This window comes from Lonchura striata, chromosome 4 (genome assembly GCF_046129695.1).
Source record: "Lonchura striata isolate bLonStr1 chromosome 4, bLonStr1.mat, whole genome shotgun sequence".
In the NCBI taxonomy this organism is placed as follows: Eukaryota; Metazoa; Chordata; class Aves; order Passeriformes; family Estrildidae; genus Lonchura; species Lonchura striata.
The window spans coordinates 35,761,510-35,786,417 of record NC_134606.1 but is presented as its reverse complement, the minus strand read 5'-3'; the positions used below and the strand labels follow the sequence as shown (position 1 = coordinate 35,786,417).

Here is a 24,908-nt window from a genome sequence, read left to right as displayed (position 1 = left end):
CCCTGGGCCTGGCAGGTGGAGACGGGCGGGGCGGGGCGGGGCTCTAACATAAATTAGGCATTGGACGAAGCCTTCTCAATCCGCGGGCAATTTACTTTTCATCACTTTATTTTTGCTCCAGATGACGCGACTGTGAAGTGACCCGGTTGTCACTCTGGGGGAACAGGGGACCCTCCTGGAACAGGAGAAGAAAAAGCAAACCCTATCTCACGCTCCCCCTCGCCATCCCCCCGCCTCCTCGGAGCCTGAGCAAGGACAAGCTGATTAATTTCCCCGGGTCGCCCCGGCAATCCCCGAGGGCCGCTCCGCTTTGCCGCCATCCACGGCCGGCGACCGGGCAAATCCCTCCGGCTGCGGGGGCTCAGCTGCGGCCCGAGGAGGAGGAGGAGGAGGAGGAAGGGCAGCTCGCGGCGGCATTCGTAATAAGCACTGCCGTAACAGTACTGCTATCTGAGGCTGCAGGAATGGAGCCAACAGCGAGATCGCCGGGCGCTGGCGTTTCTTCGGGCGTGTGCAGATCTCTACGAATACGGCGCCTGCCGGTTTTCATAAACAACTTTCAGGACACAGTCGATCAATCATGCTGGCAAGCAAGCAGACCAGGAGCCTAGGATATATACAAGGCATAAATATATATATATATATATTATATATATATATATATATATATATATATATATATATATATATATATAATATATATATATATATATATGTTATATATATATATATATATATATATATAAACCCTGTCAATTTTGGAGTAGTTACAATTTTTTTTTTCTATAAGCCTAAGGGAAACCATATCTAGAAAGATTCTGACAAGTCAGGAAATCACAGTGGAAAAGTAGAAGGTATTGTTAGCAAGTTATGTTATATTGTAATGTTTTAATACCAGCAAGAGAAATATTGGGAAAGAGAAAGAAAAATGTCCAAGCAAGCCAAAGGTTTATAAAAGCCATAAAATATTATGCTTACAGTCAGAGAGACAATTTCAAGAATATGTGGCTGAAAACATGAAACCTGGCCACTTTAAAATATAATGCGATAGATTTGTAAAAGACATGAGTTTACCAGATTTTCTAGTCAGCAAAGTATTCTTTATGTTGCAGTTATTTCTAGTCTTAATTTGAAACTTATTTTGTATCTAGGGATAGGTCCTTGCAATTGCACCATGTTGTTTTGTTCTGTTTTTTTTTAATGATCTTTTGATAATAAGAGCTCTGCACAGCATGGAGTTTGTGCTCTCTCTTTCTGACACCGAGTATTTTTCTTGCCAAAGGGAATATGTGAACAAGGAACTCACAAAATGAAGGGTGCAACAGGTTTGAACATCCCAGTATTGCAGAAAGAATAGTTGCATATCAAGGTAGGAGAAAGATAAGCAAGGTTCCAGACTTAAAAGAGGAGGACATGTTATGTGCTGGTGTAAAATAGGAGTTCCACTGAAATAGATGACTGGCTGCTACTGCAGAAACTGAGTGTTGTTCTTATGCTGCTATGAACCAAAACAGTGGCTCCTTCTTCTGCATAGTGAGCACTGAGGAGAGCCTGGGCAATGATGCACAGAGAGCAGAAGCTGTGCTCTAGAGGAAAGCATCATGCTTTTCCCAGCTGGTAAAACCTGCCAAATGAGCTTGTAAAATTGAGGACCAGAGTGCTGGTTTTGCTCAGGAAAGACCTTGTGGCTACAATGCCTCTATGCAGCTATTGTCAGGAATAATTTTATTTTTTTGAAATTACTGCATTTGTGTAAGTTTTTGTATCAAGAATAAATTTGCTATTTGGTCATTTCCCTCTGTGGTCAAAACAAATCTGACAAGGAGCCCAAGACAAAAACTACTCATGTCAGGAGAGTGGGTTTTGGTGATGACCTTCCAAGCTGACTGTGTTTTAGAGACATAAACAGTAAGAAAATTGTGTCACTGCCTTCTTGCCTTCTCAGGAACTTAATGTATTAGAGATGTGTATGGTCAGCAGAATGGGGACTTGGTTTACATCTAAGACCTTCCCCTTTTAAGGACTTGTGTTTAAACTGATTGGATTACTTACTTGTTTACAGGCAGTTTCATTTTTATATAACATTTTATGCTTATCACCATATAAATGAATGCTTCGTCAGTCACAGATTTATTCTTGAGGATCCAATGTATTATTTTTCATAGCAATATATTATGGAGTCCTTTCACTGAAACTTGCTTGATTTGTAGCACATGAAATAAATAACAATTAAAATAGTATCTGAAGACTCTGTAAATAAATAATTTTGATGTTATTTTAATGTTATGGAAAAACTGTGAAAGCTCACATGCTTTTTTTACCCTCAAAGATTCAGTTTGTTTTGTTGGGGCTTTTTTGTATCCCAGGTTAAATGATTTTTAAGGCTAATATAAACAATCTTTTCTGGAAATTAAGAAGGTGGAAAGGGAAGAAAGGGGGATAGAAATATACCATACATATTGAAGGTATCAACAATTCCACCCCGTCCACCCCATAATCCGCTTCCTTCTCCCTTTGAGTATTCTTTCTAAACTTTGTAATATGACAAGCAACAAGTGTCTTTGCAGAAGGTTTTACAATGCTACTGATTCACCAAAGACTGTTTGTGAGAAGTGCCTGCCACAGCAGACAGGCTACCTCATCAGCCTACTAACAAACAAATTCTCCTGTGCTCCATTATGTGGTACAGCTGTATACTGAGGCCTGGCTACAAAGGGGGTGAAGCCAAATGGATACTTTAATCACTGCTAGAGAAATTATAATCTTATATACATAGTTACATACTAAACTGAGGCATCTTTTCCTTTACACCAATATACTGCTACACCTGTACAGGACTCTGCTATTTATTTTACAGCTTTCCTTTGCATCATGGTCATTGAATTTTACTATTCTATTTGCTCTGAGGTTAAATGCTTTTTGGCACTACTTGTATGAAGTAATAGCATTACTAGCACTACTTACAGTAAGCATAAGTCTCCTTTTGGTTCCTCTTCTTTATTGAGAATACATTATTCAAGAATATGTGAGAGTACTGCTTTGTTTCAGTTGATAACACAGTGACATCTATTACCTTAAACAGCATGTTGACCATGGCTCTGTCAGGAGGTGAGTCATTAAAGATACTTCTAAACCTTTACTTCTTCAAATGCAATGACATCCTGAATCTCCTCTCTTGAGTTACCGATTTGCTTTTGACAGAGGTAGGGCAACAACTTTACTAGGGTGTAACTTGTTAGGTGTGTGGCAAGGAAAACACAGATAAGCTTCTCCAAGTATTATCTCATATTCTGGGTAAAATTCTTCTTAGTTAAATTTGTTGTGAACAACTTCTAAGAGAGACTAAAGATATTTACTTAGCATTAAATTAATCTGCAGATGGTTTTGGAATGGACTGAGGAAAACCTGGGCAATGATGCTCAGAGAGCATAACTAAATATTTTCTCTAAAAGTTATTCACATAACACTGTACACTTTGCAACATGGGCTTCCTTTTCTGTTGCTTTTCTATAATAGAACTGTCTGTACTTAGAAAATACTGATACTCACTGAGAGTAATTCTTAACTGCTAATTTCTCATGTTTCTGTTATTTAACCGCTGTGAAGAAATTACAGGGAACACTTTATATTTTAAAAGTAATAAGATTACACACTATTTACTAATTTGGGGGAAGAGGTGTAGTTTGCAAAGAAAGGCTGCACTGTTTCCCTGTGGACAGCTGTGGGAAGGTGCAGATGTGTTGGGCAGGGCAGAAAAGTTATGTTACTGCAGGAAAGAGGGAGGATGAGGTATGAATATGTCTGGGACCTGGTATTCTGTAACAGAGACCACCAATCTCATATCTTCAAAACTTCTGTCTCAATTTACATTAAAACCAACAAGATCTTAGCTTTAATAAAGTCTTATCACAGAAAATTTCCTTTGCTTTTTTCTGTTTTACTCATTTGAGTCTTTATACTCAGGCTATACATCTTGATTTATGACTGACAATTTAATTTAATATTATGAAATATCACTAATTGAAAAGAATTTTCAATACATTTCAGTCTTTATGATTTTAAACAAAATCTATTTTACATAGGAAGCCAGAATAATGTCTATATTCCATTAGCTCTTCAAATTAGCCCTTTCAGTGCTGTGACTTTCAGTATATGTCATGCAGTACTACACATATTGTGAAGATTTAATAACAAGAAAGGGAGATAATATTTTAATTTTAAAAAATTGAAAAAGAATTTAACAAAAGCTGATTAGTAATCAGCTTCTGTATTACTTCTGTATTTTATTCCATATCTAAACTGCATTTATATATAAAAAGATGCAAGCATTTCTTACTGTATTTTTTCAGTGATAGATGAATGTTGAGTATTTAATTTTTTCTGCTATTCCATGGGAAAAAAACCCAACAAAAGTCAACTTTTGCTAATACAAATCAGAAATGGTGCTGTCAGACTTCAGACAGTGTGGAACAGTAATAAATGTTTTTATTGATATAAATTCCTAAGTGGGATATAGAAATAAGAAGTTACATTTAATGTGAAAAAATACAGCATCTTGATTGTTACTAAGAAGCACACTGAGAGATGCACTTCTTTAGAACTTGTAAAGAAGTTCTGTGATTTCCTTATTTCTTTTGTCATGCAGGTGATTAATGCTGCAGACGGCAAGTAAACTCAAGAAGTTCTCCAGTTATAAAAATATATTTCAGTTCTGTTGTGTTACATGAAATTATGGCAATTAGCCTGAATTTTGGATCTCAAGACAGGGAAACTGCAGTTGTGGAAGTATTTTTCTAACATATAAAAAGCAGCTAAGATAAAAGAAATACAAAGAATACATGTGCCATCATACCCCTCAAAGGAGTATGTCCTGCCTGGTGCAGGAGAGCAGTACAAACTCTTTTTAACCACCTACATCTCTGTGAAGCTTGTAGGATTTTTTACCTGCTGAGTTAATGGACAGAACTGGTGTATAAAGGGGATCAAAGGAGTGAATTCAAGGTCAATTTTTTGATACAGCATTATGTGATTGCAGGACATGCACAGCACAGGCAGGCACGTTTTCTCTGAAGGGGAAGGCTGCTTTTGAAATGGAAATAATCTGAGTATCTCATGAATAAGAAAACACAATGCTCAAACTGTAGATCAACAGAACAAACTGCCACAAGGAAAGCAAAAAAGACAAATTGTAAATAACTTTCAATATCAACCTTATATTTCAAAAAATTACTCATTTGCTTATATTATGGTCATATATGAGAAGCATTGCAAACTTCTCAGATTTTTGCTCTCGGCATACACACAGATGCATCTGTCTCAAGTCCAACAGAACATTCCTTGCCACTCAGCAAGCTACTGGCATGCAAAGTGCTCAAAAGATGAATTCCTCCTAACAGAATACAGTATACAGATTGAATAGATGGTCATTCTCCAGAAAAACTTAGCTAAATAAGCTTTGATACATATTTTTACCTTTTAAAGTCTTTCTCTTCTGCACAGATTATAGGATTTTCCACAAGGTTAAAAAAATGGCTATGCTTGCTCTAAAAATTTAAGTTTACACTGGTACCCACTGTCAAAAACAGACTATTGAAGTAACAAATGAGGTTCACTTCCTCAGAATGTGTAAATGTCCCAGCTTAGAGTTAAACTTTCAACAGCTGAAAGACAATACCATCAACATGTACCTGGCACTAGTTACTCGGGTTTATTTTTTCCTGGAAAGCAGTTTTGGGCGACAGAGTGGCGTCCGGGCTTCCCAGGTTGTTGTGCTGACAAACTGCAGTGGTGGTAAAGGCAGGGAGCCTGACAAAATCTCATTAATCATTTTAAATTAAATCCAACATTCCACTCCAACACTGCCAAGAAGAAAGCTAACTTTTACAAATGAATACTCTCTCTGAAAATAACTAGTATCCTGACCATATTGCTCTCACAAAAACATGCTTGATTTCTGTTAGGTACACATACACTATTCTTAAGCTTAAAAAATAAATTTGTTTTTTGATTGCTGGGAATCTGAACAGTGCTTTTTGCTCATTTTCTCTATTAGGGTCTATGAGTGAACCACACAACTGAAAATTAAGAGCCTCTTTTTTCTTTCAATGAATTTAAGTTTTTTTCTTTTCTAGTATTTTAAGTACAAAAAGTTTGTTTTTAATGCAAGTAAATTTCACATAGGAAATTGAAGTATTCAATTTAAATCTTTTCTCTAAGCATATTTATATGAATAAGAAAGGAAAACTGCAAACTTGCTAACATTAGTATCAGTAAAAACACTGGTGATGAAGGAGCAATGCAATCTCCTTTAGGTTTTTTACAGACACACTTCTGTAACTACTCCTAGCTATCTATGATTTAATTACACATGGCAAGTCTGAACTTTAAACATCTCATAAATAATATTAGATTATCACATAAAATTTTATCTTACTAAAAACACTATTACATGCAGATTATAAAAGTTTGTGTTTCTCTTTCAAGGCAAAATGAAACCATAATATGCTGATGTGAGACAAAGGAATCTGTTCTTTGCCCACTTTAATAGTGCTCTTGAGCTTAGAGTGGGAAATTTTACACTGGCAGAGAATCAGTCATCAGCCTTAATGTTTATTAGTTTTAATACATCCATGAAATATTTTAAAAGAAAAAAAATCCTAATTTAATAGAGGGCAAATAAATCTGATTTTCCCACATACTTATTATAATTTTGGCATTTTAACATAATCAAGGAGGTATACCTCAATTTCGTTTAAGTGCTTAAAATAGCACTTGTTTTCTAAAACAGAGCTATAAACAGTATCAGATAGCACAATGACATCCTTATGCAAAGAACAGAAGTATTACCACTTCAAAAAAAGAGCAATTCCTGTTGATAAACTTGCTTATGTTAAGAACATTAATAAACTGCAGAATACTGAAAAAGAAATAGTATAACATTTATTTGTCTAGCACGTCAGTTTATTTTCTTAAAGCTGTATTTTGAAACTTGTTTACATTTTTTCTTTTTCCGATGTTGCAAGGGGGAGGGTGGAAGGGAAAGGTTAAAGAGAACAAACTGATTTTTTTTCCTGAATGTAAATTTCTCACTTGCTTCAAAATTGACAAACATGTCTCAAACTTCTAATTGTTTGGGCTTCTGTATGTTACAGCAGCTTTGATTTATTTTAATAAAGTCAAAGCTGTATAAATGTGTTGTTTAGAGTTTGAATGAAAAGTATTCTAGACAAAAACAGAGTTTGAGAAAACAGATAATATCAGATGCTAAGCCATGTGAATATCTAATACATGCCATATTCCTTCAATAAATGCAATCAGAGCCTCAGACTTTATAAAAGCAAACACGAGCTGCATTTGTGTGACACTTTACATGAACACAGGTACACTCATTTTTCCAACATAAACAGAAAAGTTTTCCTTCTGTCACATCCGTGTATACTGAAGTTACCACTTTCAGAAATGGCCATTCAGAACAATTCCAGTGTCTCTTAGGACAGAACAGTGAGTGTTTGCAGAGGGATGGGCTGCAGGGTCACTTCAGTGCTTTGTACAGTGCATACAATTAAGAATTAAGGCAACACCACATGGCCAAAGTTCAAAGGACATACAGTGGTGGAATCACAATAGCTTGGAAATCACTTCAGTTTTAAGCATGATCATGCTCATGTAATTTGGCTTGAGATCCTCTCCTTAAGTCTTCTGAAGTGCTTGATCAAGTAGCTATTTCCACATCACAAAATTTAGTGACACATGGATCAATGAAGTATTATTATTTTAAAATGTGTGTGGAGACATCAAATGCATTGAAGAAAACACTGCATAAAACTTTGTTTTTTAAAGAGTTTTTGGAGGATAACCAAGACTATTTTGGTCACTTTTCAAGAGTACTTTTTACTCTTTAATGAGTACTTTACGAGTACTCATTACACCTGATTAAGACTTTTTTTCCTTTTAAGACAGAAAACTGTTTAACTTCATGTAAAGTCTAGATTGCTAAAATGCAAAAAATTACTTCTCAGCCAGACTAGACTCAAACTGGAAAAAGGACAGAAGAAATGTCTGTATTAATTAGTTGCTTTGTGATTGCCTCTGAGGGAATTCACACTTGGCATATTGTGTTTGCTGTTTTCTGTTCCACTCTGAGTTAGTAACATAATGTAGAGTATCAGTGCTAATCCTCTAACACTGTTCCAAATCCTGTTGTGAAGATCAGATGCTATTATCTGCATGTCATTAGCGTTTTGTTTTCTTTTGCCCTGGCCATGTCCTATGGAAAATTGAATTGTATCATCCTGTTTCTAATTTATCTTCTTGGCTGCTACACTGGCCTAGAAGTTTTCTAGACCTAGCTAATAGATGTACTTATCTATTCCAGAAAAAACATGTTCTGTCTGCCTGAAGGTTGTGTACTGTATCAGGGTAACTGGAAATTAGGAGAAACACAAGACTAACAATTCATACTCTCTTATTAGTGCAAAATCAAAACCAGTATCACTTATGTCAACCTAAGCATATGTCAGAAGAGAATTGAACATTGCTCTGCATTTGTGGTTTGAGAAGAAAATATTTCCTACCAAGAAAAGTTGTGATTTCAAAATTCACTGAATTCTTCTTTTAAAACATGTAACCTTTGAGTGTGTTTCTTAGAAAACTATATTCTGCTGTCTCCACTTCAGATCACTTAAAAGAGCCCAGAGACACTTGTCTTTTATAAATGGTTTTACAAATTACATGAAAAGCTTTCATTTTTTTTTTTTTCCTGTAATACAGGAGGCAGACACCTGTGCCTTAAACAAAGCTCCCCACTGTACCATACACTCTTAATTTGTTTTTGAGATTAACAGACCACTGCAGAACGCATCCTTGCACTTCCTGCAATACATGAAACAACACTGGGTGAGGAGTAGTTATCCTGAGGAAGGCAGGTGGTACTGTAAACCTGTCTGGAACGTGGCCGCAATACTGCTGGCTCCTGGCTTTGGCTGTGTATGCTACATAAATGCAATGGCATTTACACTTGATCAAAGGTAATGTAATAAAAAAGTACTTTTTTTGCATGCATTTCGGCTTGTGGAGCAGAGCTATAAACACTTGAAATAGCAGTAATAGCTACAACTTTTTCTTCCTGTCATTCACATAGCCCTTGTAGGACTGTCCTTCTCACATCTAAAACAAACATACCACTCTCTAGGTGCTAAACGGAAAGCAGCAGCATAGGCAAAGGGCATGGCTGTGAGGGGTCATTCCTGAATTAAATTCTTGGCTCTGCAATAGTCTTTCTATGTAAAAACTCAGATTAGTTCTGTTTTACAGATTAAGAATACCTTCTCACATCACCTCATGGCATAGTAAGGAGAAAGAAGAAATATACTTGTTACCATGATGTATCCAGATGCTACTGATAGCTGAATATTATGTAAACAAATATAATCAGAACAGCTCTTGCTTCAACTACGCGTTATGTCAACTGCTCCGTGAGTTGTCTTGAACAAAAACTAGGCAAATCCTTAGTCAATTCCTGGACATGCACAGCAGTTTCACTCTTAATATTCTCAACACTTCAGAAAAAGTCAAGACACAACCTGACAAAGTAATTTCTGAAGTATTTCCATAAATTTAGAGCCGTTTAAAACATGACCATCTTAGTAATTCACTGACACTGAAATGGCTCTCCAATCCTGCACAGTCACTGCTCTAATCTTGCACTGTCAGTTTTTAACAGCTTCAGCAACGTGTCATCTGGTATACATTTGCCAAGGCATTTCCATCATTAACACTTCTAGACTGAGGGAATCAGTTATAAGCAGCAACACGTTACTCATTCCTACCACTTTCCCTGTTAAGATTTTTTCTTTCTTACTGTGCTGAACAAGTGATTGTAGTTGCCCTGTTTCTCAAAAACCAGTATCTGCAAAATAGGTTACGTATGTAAATAACATAAACCTCTCTGTACACTGCATGTTTTCCCCTGGCTAACCCTGTATGGCATCAGGGTTCACCTAATATAGAGCCTGTACTCTTTAAAATTGAGTGAATAGCAGATTGGCAACATGATAATTCAAGTTAATAAATATAGTATAAAACACCAAATTAGATATTTTACAAGTGTTCTATCATCTCCTAGAATAAACTTTATTGTAGTATTCAGATCAATGTTCCTCTAACTTAAGTATCTGAGGTAGTCAGCATTGTAAAAAAATGCAAACGAAAGTCAAACACTAATTTAAGAGATAAAAGGAGAAATTTTAGTTAAAATACTTTACAATAAAATAATTATGATTATAAATCTCTTTAGTTAAATATATACACATTACATAGTATTCTAAAAAGAATGAACTTATTAAAGTTTCAAGCAGATCTAATGCACAAATTCACCACTTTTTCAGCTTAGACTGTAATGTCAGTTTAACATTCATAAATGGCTGTGTCAGACTAATGGCAATGTTTTGTGCAAAAAAAAAAAAAAAAAAAAAGAAGAAAAAAAATCCTTCTGTTCCCACAGTAAATAGATAGAAAAGGTAGTTTACACATACACACACTTACACACACAAACTTTGATTGCATACAGAGGTTAGAATGACCAGCACTAAAATAACCCCCATCTCTACAAAATAATTAATATCTTGAATTGATGTAGTTTTTGAAAATTACAAATTTTAAGTGCTAGCAAATTGTGCTTTTAGGCAGCCACGTGGCCAATAAGGTAGATGTTGTCATAAAGGTGCCCTACAAAATCTTCACTAATATTCTGTGCAGCTCGTCGTGTATTTCGGATGAATTCCCTCTTTGACATTTTGTTCTTCACATGAGGGCTTGTTAGATCAATTGAAAGTAGAATCAAAGAGTAACACAGTACATAAACTGCATCTAGACAAGAGAGAATAAAAAAAAAAGTTTAAAAAAGAAACTGTGATCATTAAAAGTATTTTTCTCTAAGATCCTTATGGTATTTATCATCTAGGCTCATAATTTTTTTTATATACATATACATAGAACTACTCAGAAGAATATCCATAGAAATAAAATTCAATAGAGGAACTTTCAAAGTAATAATGTCAGCACACTGCCAAATGAGAATTTAGAAATATCTTAATATTTCTACATAATACAAAAGCCACTAAGGGCTTTATACATTTTCATTTACACAGATTCTTGAAGTTTGTGTAAACTAAAGCCAACATCCTAAAAAAGCGTATCTTTTAAACATGTAAGCAATTCCACTGCTGAAAACTGCCTCCTCCAACCAATTAGAAATGCTTGTTAACTTGAATGTGGCCCAATATTCCCTTTCATTTCTGTGAGACTATCCACAAGGTAGTTAAGTGCATAAGACCCTGCAAGAGGAACTTTGGAAAAGAAAAAAGCTCAAAGTACATACAAAAATGAAAGAAAGATAACATGGAAATGAACCAAACTAGTCAGCTAAAAAAAAAAAATCTGCATGTTGCTTTTTTTTTTTTTTCAACCCAAGTGGGATGATGACTCTATAGTGAACTATTTTGTACTTTCAGATACACATGTTCAGATGCTGATTTTAAAGCTGTCAGAAACAGTCGCATCATCCAGAAGTATAAAGACTGATCCACTGCTCATTTTTGCTTACCAGGGCTAAGGCCAAGCTCTCTCATCAAATCAGGATTACAAGCACAGAATCTGTGAGAGAACTTTGTTATGAGAGTTTCAAGGTACTCTCCACGCTCCTCAGGAGCGTGAATGTGTCTGAAGAACTCTCTCAGTGCATTTGGCAAGAACTGATTTCTGAAGTTGTGCAGCGTCACAAGGTCATCCAAAACATCTCTCCTGGCAGAACAAAAACCCATATCATTAGAAATGTTTCTTTTAACTGTTTAAATATTAAAATGTGTAATGTTAAAAACAAAAATTAAAACTTTAGAATAGTATGAGCTTTTCTTTTTGCTAAAAGGCAAAATTATCACTAACAGCACAATGATAATATAAACACATGCTCTTTGCCTATTTATAGCCAAATACTATAAAAACATACATGAATCAGAACTCAAAGTTTGTATGCATATTCAATCAAGGTCTACACAGAGGCTTTGATTCCTTTAATCTGTGATAAAACCATTAAAAAAGACAGTAAAGGGAATAGATTGATGCATGCCACACATTTTGATGCATAAGTAGAAGCTGTTACAGGATTGTCTTAAAACCAGGCTTCAGCTAGGCAAAATTTATTCATGGAAGTCCATCAGAATATGATGTTCTCAAGTGTTTTGCACTGAACACAGACACATATAAAAGATTCAGACCACCAGATGTGCAAAAGACAGTAGAAAAAAACTGGGAAGCAAATTTGAAGTGAACCTAAGAATATTTACTAAGTTTAACCTGATTTTTACCTTGCTTGTGAGTTTCAACATTTAAAAAAGTAGTTTTTATTTTTAGTGTCTAATCATACTCTGTTTATGAAGGGAAGATAAATGGCAGTAGGAGTCGCTAACATTAACTTGCATCTCATCCATTAAATGGTTTTGTATCTTTATTATTGTCTAAAAGATTTATAAAGCTGAAGTTTTACTGCACAGAATTGCCAGTGGTAATAACATTACAGACTCCATTTGAGTCCTGTTGAAGTGCTGTTGGCTCTCTCTGTTCTTCCTATTCAGGTGCAGTTACTATTCTCCTTCTTCATGATATTGCCCTACCCCAACCTGATGGCATTAGGAAGCACTGTGGAGACAGAACAGCATGCTACAGCACAGAGTTCCTTTCTGCAGCTCCTGAGGTCTCCAAGAGGATGCTCCATTCCATCTCATGAGGTGTGTGCAATTTCCAATCCAGAAATATCAGGCAATCAAGTAAGGGTTAGATGATGCAACATTAATTAAAAATCTATCATCCCCCAGTAAAATTATTTTTTTGAATAAGACCCACAAGAAAGGGAAAAAAAAAAATCAAGTCAACAAACCAGCAAAATATCTATGTAAGATTTTGTGAGGATGTGAGATTTATCACTTACAGGTGATATTTTTGAGGATTTTTATTAAGTGTTACAGTCACATAAATACTTGAACTGAGTAACTGCTCAGATTTAGAAGAACCATTACCAAGCTGCGTTTTCTTGCCTTTTACATCCTTGAAGTGGCATCTTTACATCCAAAATATTGTTAAATGGGGATGAACATTGAAAATTAATAGAAAATATCTTAAGAGAAATTGGAATTACCTTTCATCAAGGTAGATTCTCAGCTTCTTCCAATTCAGTGTTCTTGTGCAAAAGATAAACTTAGCTATTTCTTTCGGTGAATCATCTAGTATGCCTTTGGACATAAAGTAGTTGACTCCCTATGATAAAATACATATACATATAAATATGTTTAATCTTCACAATGTATTTAGGAACTGTACTTCACAATATAGGAATGTAATCCTATGAATTAACTGGTTTGTTTTTCAGAATGATTCCTCCTCCTCTAAATCACATTTCAACATGCAGAATACACTCTAAAATTATAAATCAAATACAAAGAAACAATTTATTGTTATGGTTGAGATTTTACATACAGTCATAGTAGAATATTTTAAATTATGAACCTCATAACAAGCATGATGGTTCTTTAGTAATTTCTTTACTGTGTATATCAGTATTTTGCTTTTCATACTTTTGCAATAGTATTTAAAATGTTTCAGGGACCATATCTGGCAATTTAATAACTTTTACAAGTAAGAAAATCTTAGCCATAATGTGTTTAGTCTTAGAAATCTTTCATTAAAACAGTAATGTTCTCACATGTACACAATGTATCACATTCAAATAGATGCATTAAATGCATTTGTTTAAATGTGTAATAATGTAAATAAACACAAGCACGCTGATTTCAAAGCATAGGTAAGTATCAACATATATAAATATGCATACACATAAATAAGAACGCTGTGCCTAACATAAAAATAGTTTAAAAATACAGAATTTCATGTAATTTATATTATGATTTCCAGAATTTTACACTTTGACAAAACACACATTTCTTATAGAATAAACATGGTAAATTTAAAGTACTTCAGTGATATTCTGGATTCTTTCTGGTCATTGAACTATCCCGAAGCATAAACCTATTTTCCTTACAATCTCAGAAATCAAAACCCAACTAATGAATTTAAAAAATGTTCACTCTTCAACAGTAAAAATCTAAACCTGAGAATAACTAACCAAGTTCTTCTGATTCAATTTGGCAGGGCTTGTGAGCAGTTCTCAGCATTTGTTACCAAGAAGTGTTGTGATACATATGTACAACAGATCTTGACTACAGCATAAAGTTGAAATATAAAATGAATAGGACAGTGCATTTTTACATAGAATAATGTACCAAGACCACAACCTAAATCACCTTTAAAATACTTCTGAAATATTCTTTCATAAATCTTCTGATATCAAACTTTACAATATTTTGTAAGTCTGCCCTTTTAATTTACATTACAGCTACAAAGATGTAGGGATAACCTCATTCAGTGTATAAACTAAACTTCCCAGTGCTCTTGAATTTTATGTGAAAAAGAAATAAAGGACTGACTGCTGGTTTGGAACATTTTGTGAAGTGTCTTAGTAAAGCAAACTCTTAGATGCATCAAGCAGGAAAACAGAATATATGGTTACAAACATAAATTAAAAGCCAAGAAATGTGTAGTATTAACTAGCTATTTTTATGAGTCCAGAGTTTTTGCTTATAAATTTATAGGAAGTAGCAGTTAATCAAGATACATTTATTTTGTTAAAATAATGGTTTATAAAAAATAAATAAAACCATAAAGGTTTTTAGATAGGTAAAACAAAAAATCTAGCAGTGTTATGCCCCAATTTTAAGAAAAATCTATATTTAGGATGACAGTGTAACATGTATTGCTCTATCATCTTGCATTTTAGTCCAAATTAGATCATATTTAAGTTTGTCCATAATATGGATGGACAACATATTAAGTACTTTCTTCAACTAGAGCTAAATAAAAAATTAAAAATGGGATATAACAAGGATTTTGGCAATTTATGTAAGATGAGCAGCAGAATATCTCCTTTACATATATCCCGAGTTAATGAGATTTATGTGTTTGCTTCAGTAAGAAGTATTTGCTTAAGGTAATACAAACTGAAGCCTAGCAAGGAAGTCCTGAATAGCATTCATGCTCCAATTAACAAACACTTCTGCAACACGTCCAGAAAATACCTAGCATGACATAGCAGAAGCAGGATGAAGATAACACTTTCTCTAAGATAGTGGGCTTGTTTCTCTGTGACAGTAAAGGCTGCAGTTTCTTTCTCATGCGCTAGCTCACAACACAATGTAGGATCTGTGTCGGACAGGCTACAGAGCCTTTGCATTATTATTCTCTATGTCTAATTCCTTTCTCCGCTACCACACAAATACTTGACAATATTTTTCCCTCTGAATGCATTTTTCTCATCTCCTTCATAAGTAAACAGGGTATAAATAAAATACACTTCACCACATGCACTGCTTCTAGTTGCTTTTTATTTAATCATAAGCTATCAAAGTTATCAAAAATACTTTGCAACAGTAGAAGCCTGATTTCTATTTTAAGTTCTTAAATTTTGTCTCACAGCAAATGACATTTATTTACAAGATTTACAGCATGTCATTGGATCTGTTTTTTGTAACACCATAAATACTACCTTAAAAACCTCTCAAAACCCTTGCTTCAAATAAATCACTTTTGGTAGCTACAATGGTTGCTTGTGGCATAAATACTAGATGAAGTAAGCAGTCCTACACACTTAAAACCTATGCTAAGATTACTTATCAGTCAGCTGGTGATTCTCTTAGGAAACATTTTACTGCAGTCAGGTAGGCTATTCTGTGCCATGATCCATCACCTCTGAAGAGGCCTTTTTCCTTTTTAACACTTGGGAAACATTGCAGAATGAGCACATACAGTATTTTTAAAATTCTTATTACAGCAATGTAATGTTCTTAGCATCAGAGAATTAGGAAAGATGCCTTAAAACTTGCCTCTGTGGCAAGCATGTTATCTCTGAATTTCAGACAGCTCTGGATAAAATATGAATGTATGGAAGTGTTGATTTAAGTTATACATGCAAACAACAAATTTAAATATAGACTAATTGTAAGAACAAAAACCATTTGTTGTATTTCAGTATGTTTTTTTTTTACAGTTGTTTTTTTCCCGGCACACAATGCTTATTTGTCAGCCTATTCTATTACAGCAGTGACACTCCTTGCTTGTTTTCTACCTGTTTCCAATAGGCTTTGGATTTGTTTATATCCATACAGGATCTCTAAAATGGAAAACTTTTAAAGTTTTTCAGTTCTGCAGTGACTATCTTCTTTGCTAAGAGTACTTTCAGAGCACTTCAGTACAGCAGTCAATATTAAAACTTTTGTAGTCGCCTTTGACACCTCTGTTTAGATATGCATACAAAACAAACCAGACATATCCTAAGTTAATGGCACAGAAATTCTGGAATCAGTATCTAATATAGCAGGGTTTCACCTTCTGTTGGTGATTCTAGGTAACACTAACATTATTAGTAAATAATAATTAGACACACATGGTATCATTGTTCCCATTTTTCTAGGGAAGTACACTATCTTAATATATCTAATAGTGCATCCTCTGGAACAATGCAGAGTATTGATGAGATATTGTATAATACAAATTTTCATGATTGTTTTACTAAGTTATGAATTAAGTAATTTGGCGACAAATGTGGATACAATATGTAACATAGATTTCAAACAGTGTCTCTTTCACTGTGTGCCCTTAAAATACAGTCTCAGTGATTCAAACAGGACAGCAGAAATTGCAAATAGAATGCAGAAATATTTTTCATGTTACACAGAATCCATAATTAATAATTTACAAGATTAAACCACTCTGATTTTAATGTAGAATTATCAAAAGGCTTCAACTCAATGTTCCTTTCCAACTTTTTTGATAAATCACAGAAAATAATTTCTTTCCTCTACAACATACACATAATATTCTTCAAACTGATAAGGCATCTCAACTGGTTTGCTTAGTAGATCACTATGAAATACGGTAAGTTTCAAAATTTGCTTAGAAATACAGCACAGTAAACAATCCATCATCTACAGACTATCTATAATTAAAAGTCAGGTAAGGTAGCTTTACACAAGTGGTTAACAATTTATAACCAGGAAAGGGTCAGAAAAACCTGGCCTCCCCATCAAAAACTAAGGGCAACTTGTAGAACGAGACAATCAGAAGAGTGGAAAGACAAGTTTAGTATAAGCACTGTCTTACCGTATTTTATTATTATGCTACGCAAAGGAAATCCTGACCTCACTAGACAGATAATTTTGGTAGAGTACAGATTCCACGAGGTCCATAAAAATAAATGCTATTAAATAGATCAGTTAGAACCATTAATAATGAAAAAAACCAAAAATATCTTCTTTCCTGACCAGAAGATTCTTGTTTGTACCTTCAGTTTCAATTTTTGCTACATAGCATTGATCCATATAATAAACTTGAAAAAATATTTTGTAGGGAGTTAGAAAATGGATACAAAACAATGGGAAATAACTTCTGGTTGCTTACAAATTCTGTGTCATAAGCACAAAAGATGAAATGAGCACTGCATGAGGACCATCTCACATACGCCATACACTCTTTAAAATAAAATACGGCAGAAACCAGGTAGGCAGATTAAACAACATGGTGTTTATATTCAAGTGCTAATACTAACACTAAACTATTCCCTCTCTCCAAAGAGACAACAAAAACTAGGTTCCAAAATCTTGTCTACAATGGTGGTGCCATATGAAAAAAACCTAACAAAATCAACCAACCAACAAAAAAAAAAAAAAAAAAACAACAAACCAAAAAACAAAACAACAAAAAAACCAAAACAAAAACCCCAACCCAAACATGCACTGGAGTTTTTTTTTTTTTCAGGTTACATGTCATGTGTTTAGGCACATCCTTTTAGCAGAATGTGAGTACCTGCTATGAATTATGCAAGCTCATGCACACAATCAACACGTTAAATTACAGCAGATATCACAACACCATGCACACAACAATGGCTAACCGGAGAATCCTACCACAAAGTGTGCAGATGCTCTTCCCTACCCCGTGAGCCACCGCTAGCTCTGGAGCTGTTGCTGTGGAGCCTGGTTACCCATTTTCATGACATGGGCGGTGTCCTTTGGAGAATCTTGCTCCTGTGGCTGTAAGTATTCCTATTTTTTTAGTAATTTGATCAGGTCTGTTATCAAATGTAAAGCAGAGTTTGGCAGGAAATTCGGAGACACAATTTGTAATAGTGGAATGTCATATCATACGTTCCAGTCACAGTGTCCTTATAAGAGTAATTCTGCCAATATTGCAATTGTAAACAGTAAAAGCAATAGTATTTGTGAGTTCTCCTGAAACTCAGGCCCTGCATGATTCCTACCAGGCTACGGTGCTCCACAGGGAGAGAGGAACAGAGCCCTTAGGAGATACCCTATAAGGTTCTGATCTCTCATTGAAGCAGTGTTTGTACTTCTGTTGTAAAATATAACCATAATGAAGAAGTAAGAGTAGCATAATAAAGTTAATACCTAATTTAGGTATGCCATAAATTAGTTCTAAATTTTTTGATCTTAACTGCCTTTAAAAATAATGAATCTTCTATTACCTTTTATGGAGGCTCCAAATGCTTTAGAAATATGAATATTACTATAAATAAGGTTGAAACATAATGAATGGTACGTTATAAACTGAGATAGTTGAGTGAAAAATTGTGTTAAAAAAACTGAAATACAAAGAAAAATTTGAACGGACAATGTTGCTAGCAATATATTTGATATATTACTGAAAACATGTAAGTTACCTATATATTGCATCTAGTTTGAAAACTTTCACATTTATTACTAAATTTGTGAAAACTATGCAGAAAAACAATACTAATCACTCAAGTGGCCAGGTGCTGATGTCTTGATGCTGTGTATCAGAGTTCAAGGCAGAGTTCTACCAGAGAAATTACAAAACACTATATTTGTGACTGATAAAAGTAATGGTCTCTTAATCAAGCAGAATATGAGATAAAACAAGAACTTAAACAAAATTACATTATTGCAATGATTCATAGAACTGCTGTATTTATTTTACCCCATGGTCACAAGTTCACACTTTCTGTATCATTTCAGCTGAGTGAAATTTGCTTCTAGAAGTGTTTCTTTTCATATCTCAATCCTTTTTCTACTTGAGATTTATTTAATTACCACCTCCATGTATACGTGTAACTATATGCAGAAAGTTAACAGCATTTTTGTTCAGTACTGTGTACACTCTTTTCCTAGGAAAAATGAAGCAGGAGTCTTGTTTTATACACAAAAGTCTCTCTCTGTCACTTGGGCATTAACTGTCTATCTTCCAGGCAAAAGCTGTCTACTCTCAAACTGTTTTCTTTGAAAGGTGACAGACTGAAAGCAGAAACTGACTTTTTCAGTTGTTACATGAATTTATAAATGGAAACCTTTCAGCCTGACAAAGGATGTTTTTATTTTGAAGATAAATTTATGTTGTTCTCTAAGAAAAGATTATGCACAACAAACACCTACAGAAATTAAAGCAAACTGATCTTCAGGATAGTTTAGTAGCAGATCTTTTTCATATTTCAAGATTTGCTCCTCGATAGTGGAAATAGGTGAAAATCCCTTATAGGTAAATGTGATTGTGATAGAAGTAATCAGACTTTATACCTCATTCTGCTTTGTCTAAAGTGAACCAAACTCATACTCTGCATTTTAACATATTTATTTATGTAAGCTCATTGTTATGCTCTTACTGTTCATCACTGTCTCTTCAGTTAGGGTATCTGCCTTGTTCATAAGTTAATACGTGGTTATGAACTTCTGGCATCCACAGAAGTGTACAGATCACTTAACAGGCAAGTCATCTAAATGATGCACACAGGTACAATACTCAAAAAAAAAAGACCAGAATACCCCACAGCTCGGTATTAACCATCTCTACAGTAAAAAAAATACTGCTTAAAACTTTGTTTTTATATGGCTATAATTATAAAAAAACAATCACAATTAATATAACTTTTTATTACTGTCAGCAACAGTTCACTTACCTCATCAGGGTTGGCATTAAAGGTGAGACTGCCCTCATCTAGCTGCATATATAATTTTCTAAAAGAAAATCCTAGAGGCGGATTCTTATTGTATATAGAACAGTGACCCCAAGTGGATTTGCACAACCTATGAAAATAGAATTAATCTATTATAAAAACTCCTTTCTGAATTTCATGGATTTTATAGAAGCAAAATGTAATCAACACTGCAAAGATAAATCCTCAAACCATAGGAAAAGTTAGAAGTAGGTTGCTGTAACACTTATTAAGTCTTTTTGCCATATTTTCCTAAAATCTTCAATTATATGATTAATGTTTTCTTATCATAGAGGTTTTAGTGCATTTGAGTGCAACATCAAAACATATCCCAGCAGGTGGCATCATAATGACAACCACACAGCAGAGACCTCTGGCACTCCTAGAACCTGAACACTGGAGAACAGTGACAAGTTGTTCTCCTGGGGTACTGTGACAGATTAAAACATTCTGTTTCTTTTCCTGTGCCCCAGTTGTGCAGTGAATTGGACACTGTATCTGCACACAATTATGTCATTAATTCAGGACTTTCCCCATCTGTCCTTCATCACCCAACTCTTCCTCCTCTTGTCCTAATTGGCCAGTCCTAATGACTAGATCCAGTCCCATCCCTCTCTATCTTCTATGATTTTTGAGCTTCTTTCCTTTTTATTCCACCCTGACTCCATATCAGTTCCATCAGTTTCTGTCCCTCATCTCAGTTTCTTTGATGATACCATCTGCAACTCCCTTTCTACACACTCAAGATTCCTTATTGAACTGGTAGTTCTGCTTCAACACACCTGCCCTGTAACTAATTAGGAACAATGTTTAGGACCCAGCAGGTAGTCACTAGAGACATGGCAAAGATTCTGTTTTCAATTCTGGAATGTGGGTCTCATTTGGACTGAGTTTGGAACTGCAACCACAGTACTTGCCAAAGCTTAAACATGCCCTTCCTTATACATGTGGAATAGTGAAGAATTTTACAGAGACTATGCACATTGAGATTTTTATTTATTGCTAAATTAGGATGCACTTTCATTACCAAAACAAATGTGGCATGAATGTGAGAACCTTATTTGAGAAGATTTCACAAAACATGGTTGAACTGTTTCCCAGAATGAACTTCAAGGAAAAGGTGTATTTCCACCCCACATGTTAAGAATATATACTGCATGCAATTAAGAAGCTCTACTATCTTCAAGATTTGGTGAAGGGAATTTATTTGTATTTAGGTCAGCTTTGATACCAAGAACTGAGCACAGTACAATGCATATTGATAAACTTAGCTTACTGCTATGCTTCACTAGAATTCCTGTTTCCAGTCAATAGAACAGTCCCTAACAGCAGAACAATTGTGACTAAGAAGTTACGCTGCATTATCCTTTTGCTAGGTTCAAAAGCATGATAGGAAGGGAAGCTGCTTAATTCAAATACAGCAGGGCAAGGAAACAGATGAGGTAACGAAGAGATGTAGAGCATAATGAAAGGTAAATAAACAACCTGAACAGCAAACCAACTGCTACAGTAGTCATACTGTCTGTTAAGGGAGAAGAAAATGTTGTGAAAGAAGTTATAAGTTCTGCTGATCATCTACTCTAAAGATAAGTATGATTTAATGAGTCTTTCCTAGTGCTGTAAAACATAAAATACCAAAGAATATGTTAATTCCATTTTGATATTAGACTATTTTATCTTAAAAATATTCCTTTATTTATTTCCCACACATACAAATTCTATATATGTTATACATAAATGCGTTTCAAGTGTTAGGCTGAAGAAATTTTACTCGAGAAAAAATGACCTTTCCTCTCTCCATAACCATCTTGCAAAAAAGACACACCTAGTTTGCTTCAAATCTAGTAGATGAATTCTCACTTCTCTTCCTTTGGAATTTTGGCTGAATAGGTTTGCTTGCTTAAGCTAGACAACTGTTCAAAGTTCAGAGAAGTAATGATACAAGCCCCTGAGACGTGCTCTGAGCTAATACAAAAGTGAAGACAAGTCCCTGTTTTTATCCCATGCTATCTCAAACACCAGGTGCTTAATAATACACATGTATACTTGTGCCAAGCACACTTGTGTATATAGTAATCTCCAGTAATACCCCATACTAATTAGAAATCCAGAATAACACATAAACTATGTATGTTTCCTCTATATAAATCTCATTTAGCACAGGAAACCATTGCTAGGTTAGAAAGACAAAAAGCACTTACTGAGGCAAATTTAAAATCTAATACTCTTTACTATGCCCAGGTGATACTTCTTTTTTTCGTGCTTACCCTTGCCAGAGGAGCTCATCATTAGCAAGATCCTGCCAGACACATGATGCTAGACAGAGATCAGTTGCATTCAGGTATGACAAAATGGTAAAACTGAGCTCTGGTGGCAACATTTCCAGGTTAATGAATCCTTCTTGTTCTTTAGATTTTCTTGTCTTCAGCAGGTGGTAGATGTCAATGCCTCCTTGAGCTTGTTTGCGATGGCTCGTATTGGAAACATTGTTAGCAGGTATCCTCCTACCATGCTCTCTGGTAAGATAGCCTTGTCCACTGTACCCTTGCTGTTGCAATTGCTGGTTTCTAGCAATTCTCCAGAGTCCCTGACCCATCTGCGAGCCTGCTGGACATAAAATCCAAATTAGATGTTGATGGCTATTTGTAAACATTTGTAAGACAGATTCAGCACATAAGTAAAATTTTAGGACCCATCTGAATAGGTAGAAAGTGAGTTCTGGCAAAGTTATGTTGAGCAGGTAATCAGTCTTCATGGGGCAACTGAAAAAATACTAAAAACAAAACCCATTAAAAAAATGTAGATTTTTTTCGAAAATTTCCATGCTTGAAGAGCTACAAAATTACAAATACGCTTCTTCAAAGAGTATCAAATATTATCTACATCCCATGCAAGTTAAGAAACCTTAGGCTTCAGAACATTTGGAATCTTAAGACTTCCTTCAAAATTTAATTTAAAAACCTTATTTAGAGTTAATATAAAACATAGGGAGAAACAATAATGTATTGGGTGACTGACACTGAAACAGAGTTTAACAACTTCAGTGGTAATGCAAAAAGGATTCTGAGTGCTCAGAAACAAGAGAGTAAGTATCTTTTTGAAGCTTTCTTACCTAGTAGCATAACATAAAGCCTTTATAATAAGGTACTCACATACTTATATAGAGAGTATCACTGCAGAAATAGTATAAAAAGCCATTTTGTAATGTGTAAAAAAAAAAAGAAAAATGTATTTGCTATTTTAAGGACTGACTGAACAAATTTCACAGAAGAAACAAAATGAGAGAATTCAAACCAGTCTAGAACCAGCTGCTGAAAATCCACAAGCTCTGCTATTCGTGTAGCTATTCAGCAGCTTATATGCCTTTGTTAGAACACATATAATTTTCTCTATCACATAATTACTTTCAGCCTTGTAATAATCATCCAGGATGAATGCTTTCAGAACCCATCATAAGATGAACAAACCCATTGTTATAAAGCCTTTTAAGTAATGGCATCAAAAACTGTATTTTTAATTTACTTTGAACCTATATTTCCAACCTTCAGCTTCAGTATGGCACTCAAATGCATGTTTTCACACCTCTAATAATGTTATTTTATCTAGTAATTGAAACCTCTTGATAGCTTGGCTGGAGTAACTACCACAGTAAAAATAACATCGGCCTTGTTTATAAATCGCTGATCTTCTCTATCTCTGTCCGCTATCTATCAAAGTCTGATTTAAATTCTAATTGTGTCTTCCTCATGTTACTTTGCTACTACACAATAAATTCTTCTAGCAGTGTTGACAAGCATGATAGGATGCTAAAAGTAATCTAGATTAATGCTGTATTAGCACTGCAATCTACTTCATTAAATAAAAACCAACATGCACTCTAGATATAAACACTCTCCAGTAACTGAACCATACAGCTGCTGATTCGCAGCCACGATTATCCCAACAGGAAAACGTTCCTTCCTTCGATGCAAACCTATGGAAGCTGAAGCTTCGTTCATAGCAGCTGCATTACAACCGAGGCGTGCTGGTCTCCCTCGTAACGTGAAAACCCTTCAATCCCGACTCCGGGCAACCGGGCTGAAGGCTGGGGGCACAGCCCGTCCCGCAGGTGCTGAGCCGCCCCAGGGAGCCGAGGGCCGAAGCCGCCCAAGGCCGCACCGCGTCCCGAGAGCTCCGCAACCGTGCCGGCCCCGAGCCGCTCCTCCCTGCGCCGGGCGGCGCCGGGCACCGGCCCGGGCCCCAGGCCCCGCCGCCCCGCTCCCGGCTCCCCGGCTCCCGGGCCCCGCCGCCCCGCTCCCGGGCCCCGGCTCCCGGACCCCGGCTCCCGGCTCCCCGGCTCCCGGGCCCCGCCGCCCCGCTCCCGGGCCCCGGCTCCCGGCTCCCCGGCTCCGCCGCCCCGCTCCCGGCTCCCCGGCTCCCGGGCCCCGGCGATCGCGGCCCGGCGGTGCCGCCCCCCGGCCCCATTGGGCCGCCCGCGGAGCCCCGGCTGCCCATTGGCCGCCCCGGCTGCCCATTGGCCGCGCCGGCTGCCCATTGGCCGCCCCGGCTGCCCATTGGCCGCGCCGGCTGCCCATTGGCCGCGCCGCCCGCCCGTCCGCGCCGCGCCGGGCGCCGCGGGCCCTACCTGTGCCAGCCCGGCTCCAACCGCCGCCGCGACGAGCCCGGCCCGCCTGCGTGCGAGGGCCGCGCCGGGCGGGACGGGCTGCGGGGCCCGGCGGCGCGGACGGGCGGACGGGCCCAGGGAAGGAGCCTCGGCAGGGAGGCCGACCCCGCCGCCGCCGCC

General features: G+C 36.3%; 1 protein-coding gene across 6 annotated transcripts; it reads right to left on the bottom strand.

Annotated features, from left to right (window-relative positions):
* Nucleotides 1-3,842: 3,842 nt before the first annotated feature.
* On the bottom strand, nt 3,843-24,836 carry FBXO8 (F-box protein 8). 6 transcript variants are annotated; one of them, XM_021552226.3, is made up of 6 exons: nt 24,750-24,836; nt 22,393-22,732; nt 20,090-20,216; nt 13,190-13,308; nt 11,603-11,799; nt 3,843-10,866 (listed from the first exon to the last, which is right to left on the bottom strand). In XM_021552226.3, the coding sequence occupies exons 2-6, from the start codon at nt 22,719-22,721 to the stop codon at nt 10,679-10,681; spliced, it is 960 nt and encodes a 319-aa protein (XP_021407901.1). In that variant the 5' UTR covers nt 22,722-22,732; nt 24,750-24,836; the 3' UTR covers nt 3,843-10,678. The 6 variants fall into 6 exon arrangements, with proteins under 6 accessions (XP_021407901.1, XP_021407739.1, XP_021407820.1 ...); XM_021552064.2 differs by having other exon boundaries at nt 22,393-22,729; nt 24,750-24,834; XM_021552145.3 differs by lacking the exon at nt 24,750-24,836 and adding an exon at nt 24,038-24,334.
* Nucleotides 24,837-24,908: the final 72 nt, after the last annotated feature.

Excerpts from the sequence above, each read along its gene's own strand:
- FBXO8 (XM_021551819.2), bottom strand. The coding sequence starts at position 22,880 with ATGAAGACTGATTACCTGCTCAACATAACTTTGCCAGAACTCACTTTC. Across the intron at positions 20,217-22,392 it reads GATGAGCTCCTCTGGCAAGG|GTTGTGCAAATCCACTTGGG; the intron begins GTAAGCACGAAA and ends CTATTTTCATAG. Across the intron at positions 11,800-13,189 it reads AGAATCTACCTTGATGAAAG|GAGAGATGTTTTGGATGACC; the intron begins GTAATTCCAATT and ends TTGTTCTGCCAG.